The 13,201-nt window shown below is 39.7% G+C and overlaps 1 protein-coding gene across 1 annotated transcript in view; it reads right to left on the bottom strand.

Annotated features, from left to right (window-relative positions):
- The window catches only part of RHEB (Ras homolog, mTORC1 binding), a 42,329-nt gene that overhangs the window by 9,091 nt on the left and 20,037 nt on the right, over nucleotides 1–13,201 (bottom strand). Inside the window, exons 2-4 of the mRNA XM_056334893.1 lie at nucleotides 12,851–12,922; nucleotides 5,974–6,041; nucleotides 2,730–2,812 (exon numbers count right to left, since the gene is read on the bottom strand). Coding sequence (XP_056190868.1) covers nucleotides 2,730–2,812; nucleotides 5,974–6,041; nucleotides 12,851–12,922 — 223 coding nt within the window. The remainder of the gene's footprint in view (nucleotides 1–2,729; nucleotides 2,813–5,973; nucleotides 6,042–12,850; nucleotides 12,923–13,201) is intronic.

Genomic DNA, 13,201 nt, shown 5'->3' with positions numbered 1-13,201 from the left:
ATAACTGAATCACTAACACAGTACAATCACAGTTTCCTTTCCACTATTAGGTGTGATGTTTCCAGCACAGCCATGAAGACGCCCTGCCAAGGCACAGCACCCTGGTGAGCCCTCGCCTGAGGTTCCAGCGCACTGTGCTGCAAAGTGTTCTTGTTCAATTTGGGCTCTTCATTCCCTAGTTCTGTGTACCTATCTGCTTGCCTAGGATAGTTCATGAGCTCTGTTTTCAGTAAAAATACTACAAGTAAACAACTGATCTTTGTTAACAGATCAAGGAGGAAACCAAAAAAAAGAAGTGCTATTTAAACTCAAACACAATTCTGACACAGGAACAAGTTGCTAAGATCTGCCAAGGAATGAAACTGGCTTGACCAGATCAATTAAATGTTGTAGAAAGCTTTTCAAATTAGTAAGGCTAGAATGATCAGGGACATGCTTTAAGACAGATACTGACCAATCCAGAAAGAGCATCATCACATCAAGTCATGCAACAGCAAGAGATTTGGAGACCACAAAAGGTCCTTTGACTTCTGTCAAGGAAACCAGGTTACAGCAAACAGCTCAACGTGTGAAATACAACAACAAAAAAGTACTAGCTGTCAGATAAACGTGTTACACAAAATCATGGAATCTAGCAAGGTATAAAATCGGAATTTAATTAAGGTTAACTAGAACAAAAGCCTTCCAGTAACCTTGCTGCTGAGAACCTGGGAATATGAGAAATGTAGGGCATTAGCTTTTACTCCAGTCCCATTTAAACTTCCCACTGGAGGTTAGCAGGGAAGACGTTAATTTTAAAAGGGCACTTCTATCAAGTTTGCTGTCAAAGCTCTCACCCCTGTTGAATCGATATGCAGATCAATACACACACTTTGACAGAAGTCAAGACAGATGGTGACTGCAATCTGATTGCCTAGGCAAGTCATCTAAGCTACCAGACCATTGTGGAAGATCTTCCCTCTTGCCTAAACAGGGTCTTGATACAGAACATAAGGAAGTGAACAAGACAGGATGATGGATTTTTTCTTTTTAATTTAAATTTATCAAGGAAGAAAGAAAAAAACTGAAATAAATTGATCAAACTAAAATACTGACTACCTGTAGTCTTAAAAAAGACTACCTGAAGTCTTAACCTATCTTGTTCCGTTAGTATTTTCACCAACTGAACTAACTGATTGACCATTACAAGAGAAAACAGATTTTCATTTCTTCATCTGTGCTGCTAAGCTCAAGACATCATGAGGCAGCAACTGGAGTAGCTGAAAAAGAACATGTCCTTTAGCGGCCAACCAGGGAACAGGACAAGCTGCAGAAGCCTCCAAGTGATCTAAGTTGATTTAAATCAAAGATATTTTTGTCCTCACAGTACCACCGATCAATGAACATTTTTCTATTCATTTTAGGAGTGGAGGATTGTCTACTTCAGGCTGAGAATACTAACTCCTATTTCATGTAAGTTACTCAGCACCAAACACTGAACCTCTGATTAAAAAAAAAAAAGTTAGGTAGTTTAGTATCTCTAGAGACACATGAATGCCTAGTACCTGTTGCATTTCCTCTGTATCACATGTGCTTACCCTTCACTACTTCAGAACTACAGATGAAAACCAAGAATGAAGGACTCTGGAAAATCTGTTCAGCGTTAAAGACCTTGCAAGCAACGGAAACTTATAACCAGACTGTAACCTTTTTAATTTGAGAAGCACAGAAGAGCCAACAGGCAAGTTGTTTTATCTCTCTTTTATGACTGTCTATTAAAGAGCACTTGAGATGACCAGTTTGGTCTGATTAGAGGAAAAGACATGGAACACTTCATCACTCGTAAAAAGCTGGTCAGCTTCCTTGCAAGTAGAAGGGATGCAACAATTTCTCTTCCACTTGATGAGAGTGAAAGGTCTATGGTCCTAATCATTTTACACAAACAAATCTAAGAAAATAGGATTGTTTTCGCTGCCATAACAAAGACGTTGCATAACATTAGAAAATTAAGATCTATTCAATATAGGCCGGTATCTGAACTAAGCAAGATGACCAGAAACAGGGGCAAAATAACCAAAGACTACAAAGCCTTACAAAGGCTGAGATGTGTCTTGCAACGTAAATTACTTCAGTTCCGATGGACCCTGTCCTCATGTCAGAATGGACAGCAAGGACAAAATAAGATACTCTAGGGGAAATTTTCAAGTAAGATTATTTGCTGCAATATGTGAAGAGTGGGTCTGCAGGCAAAAAGTCGTATATTGCTATTTATACAAAAGTTTCTGATAGTCAACCAGAACAATTCAAGACAAGTGTCAAAGAAATCTCAGTACCGTAATGAGCTACAAGGCTGAGGGACCGATCTAGCAACTAATTGGGTACTTCACATAAATGTACAGTGCCCTTTAGGGTCACATTTAGGTCTGCCTTTGTAGCTGATGCTGGAGTAATGAACTCTACTTATTCCTGAAATCGTTCCCTGTACTTTCACTTACACCTCAAAACAACGTAGCTCAGCACTGTCTCATTTCTTACATGGTACCTTGCATATTAGTCTGCAAACTGCCTGCGACACTTGGATCTGAGGGGAAATATCTGAAAAAACATTACTTTTAATTTCCACTACACTTCTAAGGGAAAGAGAGATTAAATGAATTAAAACACATGTAAAGAAAATATAACATGGCAGGACCTGAACCCAGAATATAGCTGGTTAATATCTGAACCAGAAGAAGACAACAGATTGTTACCTTTTTATTGACGTGACTGAATAAACAAGAATGTAGCCATTGATGTCTATGGAGTACGTCTGAGGAAATATGGAGTATTCATCCTGTAGAAGGAATATTGCATTTAAAATTACTTATGGTCACAGTCCAGAACTTAGTAATAGCAGATCACCATCAGATAAGCTGGTCATATTTCTAAGACACGAGGTGCAGAGCCATTTTGTATTGCATAGGTAGTACTTGCAGAATTAAGTTTTTTCATCCTAATGTCAGATGCGGCATTGTTACCAAATCAAGAGAAAGCTGAGTCAGTCTGTATACTCTAAAATTTAATCTACAGCTTTTTTGGTTTATTCCCTCTACAACTACAGATCAGCTAAAGCTATTCCCAATCCTCTAATCCTGCTTAATTATCAGTTTGTATTAGTATGAAACATGTACTCTGTCCTACCACTAATTAGCAATTACGCCTCTTATCTTGCTTGTGATGCATTTCAAATTCCTAATTTCAACAGCTGAAGACAGGATCTAGCAGTTTGTAATTTCAAGTGACACTGATAATATCTGAATTACCTAAGGGATCTGTTAGGAAGTGAATAACTGGCTTACTAACTAATGCTTATCAACTACAGATGCACAAAATATAGTTATTAGTTGCTTTATGACAACTAGAATTTTATGTTACATGACAAGTGTTTTGTTTGGGTGTTTTATTTAAACATCAGAAACTTTATCACTGAAATTAATACCCCTGTAGAAAAGCAACTGACCAAATCAGTAAATGACACAGACTGACATAGTGCAGGTGATGCAACAGGAATACTATGAATCAATCTCATGTTAAAAGTCTAAATTGTTCCAACAAATATTCCCAGGAAACATTTCCATTTTGACAAGAGCCATACTTCTTACTGTATGAGTTCTCAAATTTTTAAACCTATGCTTCTTAAGATGCTAATTTTATCTTAGGAACACATAACCTCCCTGTATATTGTCACGACTGAACAGATGGAGCAGTACAATCACGCAGCTTAAATCTAGACAGCCAAAAGGAAACAAACTCCCCTAACTGGGAAACGAGGAAAAACCCTTTATAAATCAGCTTCACAGATTCAGCCAAAAAAGTCTGAAAGAATAACACTTGACAAAAGATGCCCTTAATTGCCTTTATTGCTACAGGCTGAGGGCAGCCCTCCCCCATCCTCACTGAAATGCCAAACTGCCACTTCAGTTGACCGTGTAATCCCTAAGTCAACACCGAAGGGATTTGAGCTAGTCTGCGTTTAAAACAGGTGAAAGTGCAACGCTGTAGTGGTTTGACTTTACCCAGAATTTCTTGGGATTGCCCCAGCTGGAATTTGGTGTTAGGTAAGACTTCCTTTTGCACTCCTCTCCTATGATCTGCACCAAGACTCCTGTTTAACTGAACTACAGAAATTAGATAACCATGAAAGTTAGAGAGGCACGGGACAGAGGAGGAGTACCAAGAAAAGTAAGCGCCATAACCTCAACTGTTTCCAATTCATTACTTAATGTTTAGCTTGCTAGGAAGAAAGGCTGCTATGCTTCCTGGAACTTGTGGGTCAGATTAAGAACTTTGCCAAGCGCTAAAACAACACTGCTACAACTTCTCAAATCATAGTCAAGTTTTCAAACATGTAACAAATCTACAGTATGATCCTTGCTGTGCTGTATACACCAGGATTCCCTATGGATCATTAAGCAAGGCAGACTTACAAGAGGAATCTGTCCAAGCCACACCTTCCATAACCCAACATCATCTCTCCCCTCTAACCTTGCGAGCCAGAAAAAGTTCAAGTCATTTGTAGGAAGAATCAAATCTGAAAATAACCACAGGCTGGGAAAGAAGTTATTTTGGTGTAACAGGACTGTATAACATTAAATCAACCCTGAAAATAAACCTGAGCAATAGAAAGGTACATTACTGGTGAAGCTACGCTGCCTTCCCCAGAAGGCCATTTCTTCCTCAAAGAGAAATTTTACTTTTATCACTATGCCACAATTGGAGATGTAAGGCAAGTACACCAACACTGGCATGAACTAAAACCTATGGAGCCTACTCTGCTGCTCACACATCTCAGCCTGTCCACCTCTCAACCTCGCTCTCCTCTGCAGAGCATTCCCCATCAAACAATCTTGCCCCGGAATGTGGGGCAGGTATTGTGTTTTTAATCACTTCAGACACCTCGGGCAGATTTTAAGTGGATACAGTGTTGCTGATTAGCACCACAAGCTGACACCATATAAATACAGCATGGTTATTCTTAAGTCATGCAGCTCACTTCAAAGAAAGCGATCAAACATACTTAAAAGGTTACAACCCTTCTGAATAGTCTCCCAGCTATGAGCAAGCGTCCTGAAGCTTTAAAGCCTTAAGTACTGGCAGCGTATTTTACAACACTAACATTGTTTAACACTACTCATAGTTTGGAAAACCCCAAAGGCATAGTATCAGAAATCACAGAAGGTAAGAACATATAAGCAATAAAACATCTAGGATAAAAACACAGGGGTTTAACAGTCCCTGTATTTAACAGTTTTTTCCTAACACAGAGTCTTTCAGAAGACGGAGCACTCCTGTGCACGGACGTGCAGTGCCAGTTCAGCCAAGCAGCACTATATAATGAACACCTGTACTTTGTAGAGCTACTGACCACGCTACAGGACACGTGTTCACTGTCTCATCCTGCTCCCTGTCATTACGTGAAGGCTCAGCAGGACGCATGAACCATCATGTAAAAATGTAAACAAACTGCAGTAGTTTATTGGTAGTCTGGTAAGTACTACTGATACGCATTTCTGTCTATTCCCCGTGACTATTTCATGGATACAAGTCACAGTAGTGTAGATGGAGCACACAAACAGAAAAAAAAAAAAAAAGTCATGGAAAAGTTCTCCATGGTTTATTGAAGTGTATTTTCCACCTAAAGCAAGATGCCTAGCTTAGTCCATAGATAGCCAGAAGCTACTTATGAACTTTTGGTACATCAGAGCTCAAGCAGTTCCTTCTTCACTTTTTTAGACATTTGTTCAATAGGCAGGAAAAACACACCTACAAAAGCCAAAACAAAGCATTTAAATAAACAGTTCAGAAACACTGCTCTTTAGTGACTAAATGACAAGGGAGAATCATTTAAGTTAACCTTCACCTTTGGACGCATGGTCACTACCAACTTAGCGCTACAGGAGTGGGAATACCTGTTGTCTTAAACTCTGAAGAATGTTTCAAAGAAACATAACTTACTTGGCCAGCAGTGTCAACCAGCTGAAGATGATATTCTTGGCCATTTACTGTGATCAGTTTTGTAAAAGCTAGAACAAAAAAGAAATACATAAACATGTCAGAACTACACGCAAGGAAGGGATCAGAAGTCACTCATCTATGCCATCATCAGCCAAGGCACTAAGAAAAGGAACTTTATTTACAGGCTTTAAAGTAGCAATAAAAGGCTAGATCAGGTGGCTGTATTTTTAACTACCGTATTGCAGATAATGAATCTCCTGAAATATGAAATTTCTCAGTTCCATACATTGGATGCACCAGTTTCTCTTACTTAAAAGGAAGAGTAAAAAGGCTTTTTACATGCATCTCTAAGAATTCCAGGCAACCATAATTTGTAGTAACACAAGACACTTAAATACAATTAGCATAAAAGCTAAGTTTGAACTTATTATAGGATATTCTCCCAGTTTCCAAGCAGTTCAGCAAGATCAATTTCCCAAATGTAAATATCATGAGGTAAATTATCTCAATTTCAAAACCAACAAAAAAACCCCAACCAACCAAAGCCAACCAAAACTCCCCACACCAAAAGAAAAAAAGAAACCCATCACCTTTGGTGGCTAAAACACAGAACCTAACTTATGAATATACTGAACCTAAATAATTAAAATTAGCTAGAAGTTCACCATGTTGCTTTCACATTTGCTGTAGCTACCAGCCTATCTAGTCCCCAGTTGGGAAGTACATTCAGTCCCTAAAAGCAATGAGAATTGCTTCTCCTCCTCGGATTCATGAAACGCCAACGCACTGTGAGCTGACGAATCTTACTCAGCGTTTGTATTATGCAACTGCAAAAGCAAACAGTGTCACAGCTCTTGCAGGAATAGTGTACTACCGAGCACTACATGTACCGACCAGAGCACACAAACCTGGCTGCAGAGCCTCACTTTGCCCTTAGTGTTGCATTCAAGACACAGCTACTGGACAAGTACCAATATACTGAGTAAAGCTTGTGTTGTCCTCTGGTTGAGGTGGTTTTCCCAAATACTGACAGTCCTAAGAAGCTTCATCTTTCATTGCAGCGATGGGCAGGGCAACAGCTAACACTGCAGTGACCTGTTCATCATACTTTGTCCTAACAGCTGCCCGAAGCTGCGAAGTTGAATGTTCTCAATCACGCTGTGCAGTCTCCTGCCTGCGCTGCCTCCTGGGTTTTTTTTACGGGGTCTCATAGAAGCTGATGTTCGTCAGCTTTCCTCCTCCCTGTCGATTGTCGTTGCCATTTCAAGTCTCCACAATGTGAGTATTATCTTGAGTAAGTAGAGTGAACAATCTGAATCTGGAGGTGTCAACCCACCTAGTAAATCAAAGCACCCTTTTTTAAAAAAGGAGCAATTCAAACAGCAAAGCCAAACTAATACAAAGCGTCTAAATTAAGCGTAAAGCATACCTAAAGCTTCCATTACAATACCAACAAATGCAATTTGAAATGGAGCCTCAGAGCGAGAGCTCCTGCCTTACCCTGCCTATCCTCTAAGAAAGCTGCTTTAGCACGTGTGCACGTGAGCTGCTCTCACGTCACTGGATGCTGTTGTCATTGCTGCATAAAATTTTAGGGTTGTGATCCCACAACAACTCTTTGCCGTGGATGAATACTGTGGTGAGGAGAGAGGCAACCATTTGTTTAAACAGATGTTATTGTGCAGCGTTGCCATATACAGTATCGCTGCTTCAAGTCAGAGGGAAAACAGACTCATCTGGAGACATACTGCATTAACAGATACATAAAAAGTAACAGGCTCTGTCTAGTCTCTTGACAGTTCACATACACATCAAAGCACTCCGCAACCAAAGTAGCTTCAAGAGCCTCATGAAATTAATATTTAAAAAGGGACAGAGGGCAGCTTTTTCAGACTACTCTAGAAGCCTAGACTAGAGCCAGCAAAGACAGCAGCAGCAACGGAAGCAGAGTATGACAGAGCCAGGGGAAGAGAAACAGCGGAGGAGTCACCGCAGACTGGGGAAGAGAACTGTTAGTTCAGCGCAGAGGCTTGCAGCACCAGGATCAGCCCACTGCAAGAACACAAATCTGCTCCGATGCAGTCATAATTAATGACTCCCTTTTCTTTGCTGAAGCTTTTTAAAAATATTCCTGGTAAGAATTTCATCTTGAGGAAAAACCTGCAGCTGTACTACATATGATTAGTGATCCACAGTCCCCCAGAGGAAGTCTTCACTTCCAATTCCCTCACCTACCGCCCTAGGACACATTGCCTTCTACTGTGCCTATGAGCAAGACAAACAACCGATAGTAAGATCACTGCACAGTATGACTCTTCCTGGTATGCCAAGGACAGATTTCAGCAGAACTGAACGGTCGGTCTCTGCAGTCCCAGTCATAACATGAGCATCTGCAAAACGCTGCCCACAAGCTGAAGTATGAATAAAGCCTGTTTTAGCTCCGTGAAGCACATGGATCTCAGAACAGGGCTTGCTTACACCTTGCAACACAACTACCTTGACTGTAGCTATATGAAGAATGCTGCAATCCCTACTTTCACCTGCAACTGTTCCTAATTCTGATGCACTACGGAAACTTGGAGAATATGATGTTGCAGCAGACAGCACAGCACCAAACAGATATATGCACACAGCTGAGGGTGCAGCAGCCAACAGCTGCACTGCAAAGAAACTACAGCCATTTTATCACCAGAAAAAGTTCTGGTAAAAGTACATGCAGAGCACAGCCCTGAATGCTGCTACAGCTCAGCAGAAGTGTAACTTAGGCAGCAACTCCATCAGCTGCTGATCATTACCCTAAGATCAAGTGTATCTCAATTAAACTAACATGAATGAAATGATTTGCATATGCAACTCAAATGACAGCTGCTGTGAAAACAAGTCATTATGATAGAAAAAAATAAACCAGTACCAGGCTTTTAGATCAACAGTGCTACTGAGTAAAAGTATGAGTGGTGGAACATTATTCCCATAGATCTACCAGCCAGTAGCTAAATACAACCACCTTGTAAAGGGTTCCTCAGTTACCGCCTTCTCCATCCCCTTCTACTTGTCCTCATCCCAAATTCAATGTCTGTCACTGATCTGCTGGACAGCTTTTAAAACACCGAGATGTGTAATTCAACAGAGCTATTTTTAATTTTTCCCAGAAGACTCATTTCCAACCCTTGAGAAGTTGGTTCATCAAGAACTCCTGGGAACAAGCACACTTCACCTTCAAGAGCAGCTGCCATGATATGCATGGAAGAAGTTTAGCCTTAAAGATGCTTCTAGCAGACCCAAACTAAACCTATAGGTATCCCATCCACCATTACTAGACTCCTCGTTCCCCCTTTCTAATATGCTTCTACTCATAACTACATTAAAACACATGGGTTGGAGTTAGGTAGCCCTTGGGGGAACACTTTCCTTAGGGAGCTACTGAGCCTGTTTAGGGGAGAAAGACAGACCAGAGAGCCGTGGCACAGTGCTAGAAGCTTCTTCAAAGCTGCACGGAAAAGCAGAAAGCAGCCAGGCAGGCCTCAGAGGAGGTGGAGAAAACATTTTTGAGATGCAGTCAAGTCAGCTTTCCTGCAGCACAAAATGACTGAATTAATGATAACCAAAGACATCCCTGCAAAGATGGGGGTAGGTGGAGTTATGTTTGTGTCTTCATTATTTACTCCTACTGTGCTATTTGCTTTGAGTTTCAAATTAAGATTCTGGGGTTTATTCCAGTAAGATGAGAGTTTTAAATTGTTCTGGTCTTAGCTCATCTGAGCTAATCTGCCTTCAGAGCCCCATCCAGCTCAGGGTCCACACAGACTCCTTCCACACTCTCCCACCCTGCAAGGATCTTCCTGCTCTTTCCAACGCTCCCACAAGTAATCATTCCACTAATTTCTCAACCCAGCTGTCTCAAGAATAGCCACCCATTGTGGTGTCACTCCTATCGGGACATTCAGAAAGGGAAAATTTATTTTGCTAAGCAACTAACTCTCACCTCCACTGCTGCCACAAAATGCTGCAAGTTACTCTTCCTGATACACAAGTTGAGTAGAAGCAACTGAATTCAACCTGGCCATTAACTTAAATAAACTGACTTTTCTGGTTCTAATGTAATACGAGCAAAGGAAAACGCAACTGTGAAGCAGTGTTTTTCCTCTACCACTTCCAAAGAAAATAGAGATTTTCACAATGGAAAAATGAAACTACTGGAATATTAGGTCTTATTCCTATTGTTCAAGGTCCATAGGCTATGCAACTTGTTCCTGTAAGGCTTAACTATAGCTTGCCTTCTATAAAATTCAGCTTTGAACTCAATTTTTGTTCAAATTTTATTATTTGAAGAACAACAATCATGAAGATTAAGCTACCAGCAGTACTGCAGCTTTCTACCCTTTCATCAGTGGTGGCAGAACACTGCAATAAATTTGCAGTAACAATTTTCTGGAGACAAAAGAGAACTCACACAGGCTAGCCTATTCTTTAGCCTGCATTTTTTTCATTTCCAAGTTTTGTGACACTGAAGTAGACTCAATCAGCAGTTGAAACTGTTTTATAACCTGCTATAAAGCACTGCAAAAGTGTAACATCCTCCAGCACCACCTGTAGTATAGGCACCTCGACTCCTCAATCTCTTTTGCCAGCACTGTCAACCAGGTTTGAAATTACAGGCTAGCAAAACAGTAGAAGAGTTGATTACATACTTTGTGTCTTATGATCCTGCATAGGATCAGAAACATGCAGCTGGAAGCGTCAAAAGACAGGTCTGATCAAAGATTTTTATTTAGGGAAAAAAAAAGCTTTTAAAACCATTAAGAACTTAAGTCAAAATATTTTTTTAATACTAATCCCATCCAAATTAGTTTTGTATCTTTGTTAAAGATACTTTCAATATATTTTAAAATTTTATGTTAAATTGGAATGTATTATGTCTTCCGTTCTTCACAGAAGCATTTTTAAAATAATTATATCAGGCTGTCCAGGACTTAAGACAGGACAGACTTCCTACTGTTTTGAATACCTTTTACCCTTCCAACCCTTACTTTCCAGCAACATTTTCTGAGGCAAGAAGTGGTCCTTCAATTCTCTACCTTTCAGAAAGCAAATTCCTCTAGCCATGCCACAGGTCACTAGACTTTCACCAATGAATATCACTGTTTATTTTCCAAACAAGTAAGAAATCAAGTGAAGAAAAGTAAGCCTTTTCAAGATGCCCCTGCCCATAGTTCTCACGGCCACGACATGCTCAATGTTTAGAATTCAGATCAAACAAGCAGCACAGACTACAAGAGTCAAGTAAGAACAAATTCATCCGACGTGTATTTTCATATAGTTAAGAAATACTGCCAGTGTGAGACACGCAACTACAGACTCACTAATAGCAGTTAGAGACAACAGGTTTCTGTGGATGACAAGAGCTTGTAAAGGATGAAACAAGCCAACCTCGTACCAAGATGTCAAAATCCTAAAACAAGATACAGACTCAGCATTTTGGACAGACTTTGACCCCATGCCTCTCAAGCTTTATTCATTCCCATATACCTGCACAAAACTAAAAGATTACTCTAAATAATTTGCATTTATATAGCACAGACAGTGAAAAATAAACTGTCCCAACTGATACTAAGATTTAAAATATGGAAACTTAAGTCCAGTATTTTGTTAGCAGCTTTAATTCAAAGCTAACTTTATAACTCTAACAAAGTAAAAAAGGATGATGGAAAGTGTTAATATTATTGACAGGTGTGTAAGGACTAATAAATCATTCACGTCAAGGGGCGAATTATCCAACTTGACTCGCTAAAGCAAATTTAGAGCTTCTCAAAAAGTAGCATTTGAATTTCAGTTCTAAGCGATAAAATAATCCTGATAATTACGAATCAGTAGCTATTACGACATATATCCAAAAGAAACCTTGTTCCGATGATTACTCCATTCAAGCTTCCAGAGTATCACATATGCTTAATGTCCTACTGCACAATTTTGCAGCAGTAAAAATGTGTGCTACCGCTGCATTTCAGAAGTCAAAATACATGAAGTCCAGGGCTACAATCAAAGTTTTATTTGTTACATGATTAAAGTGAGCCAATATGATCAAGTTACTCAGCCTAGCACCACAGTTGCTCAAGTACTTTATGACTGCTAGCTCAGAAAGAGGTGGCTGGACTGTAATGAATACTGGGTAACTTGCCTCTGAACTGACTTGTTGCTCTTGGCAGCATTTTTAGTGTTAGTATCTTTACTCACCCACTATGCTAGCTATTTATAAAGGCACTAATATTAAAAAAAGCTGCTAAGAGAAATAAAAGACACTTGAGAAGTCTGTTACATAGTATTTGCAGCAAGCTGATTGTGTACCAGGCTTGTTATCAAGCAGCTGGAGATGAGTAATTGAAAAGATTATCATGTTATCATGGCCACAGCATGTCTACTTTCTAAGGTAGCCATTTAGTCCTGACTGCTATTGCTTTGTGTTCATCTGGATATACTGATCAAGTGAGACATTAGAGACTCTGGAATACCTGAATATAGTGGCACATCTTCATGTAAGTATGACATACTTAATTTGAAGAGCCCTGACTATTAGGGGAAGCAGATGTCCAACAACATAGATATCATCAAAGAAGGAAATGGATTTTAGCCAGCTTGATTAGGCTTTCCTTTATTTAGCGTTAAAAGACAGTTCAGCTGTCTGGAGAAACATGCACATGGCGATTTCCACACTGCAATACTAAAGCTTGGTAAATATCGGTTTAAAAGAATAGTAACAGTTCACAGTCATCAATAGGCTTTAATATTAGTATGCAAATGCCCACATAAATAATACGTATAACCACAATGGCTTCTGATAAAAGTTAGGTACAGAAGAGCAGCTTGTCATATATTTACTTACTGTTCTCTATGGTTGGATCATACGAATCAACAAACTGTCCTTCCACAAACTGGATCGTCAGTGAAGATTTTCCTGTAAAGCAAGGAAAAGATTATTTGTATTGCAACAGGACTTCAGGCTGTTAACACTTTACGTTTTCTAGTAAGTTAATATTTATGTAAGAGCCAATATGAGCTTTGTATGGTCCATCTGAACCACCTATACACGACAACTGACCTATTTTTAAATCAAATGCCTATTCCTAGTAACTGGGTCTCCTGAACATGCGAAGAAACAATGCAAAAGCTACTCGGCATGGGTTCTGCTTTTGTTTTAACACAACATAATTTAAATGCCTCCTCCAGTTTAAAA

This window comes from Falco biarmicus, chromosome 4 (assembly GCF_023638135.1).
Source record: "Falco biarmicus isolate bFalBia1 chromosome 4, bFalBia1.pri, whole genome shotgun sequence".
NCBI classification, from domain to species: domain Eukaryota; kingdom Metazoa; phylum Chordata; class Aves; order Falconiformes; family Falconidae; genus Falco; species Falco biarmicus.
Note: the sequence above shows the minus strand (reverse complement) of the source record. Positions and strands in the feature narration are given on the sequence as shown.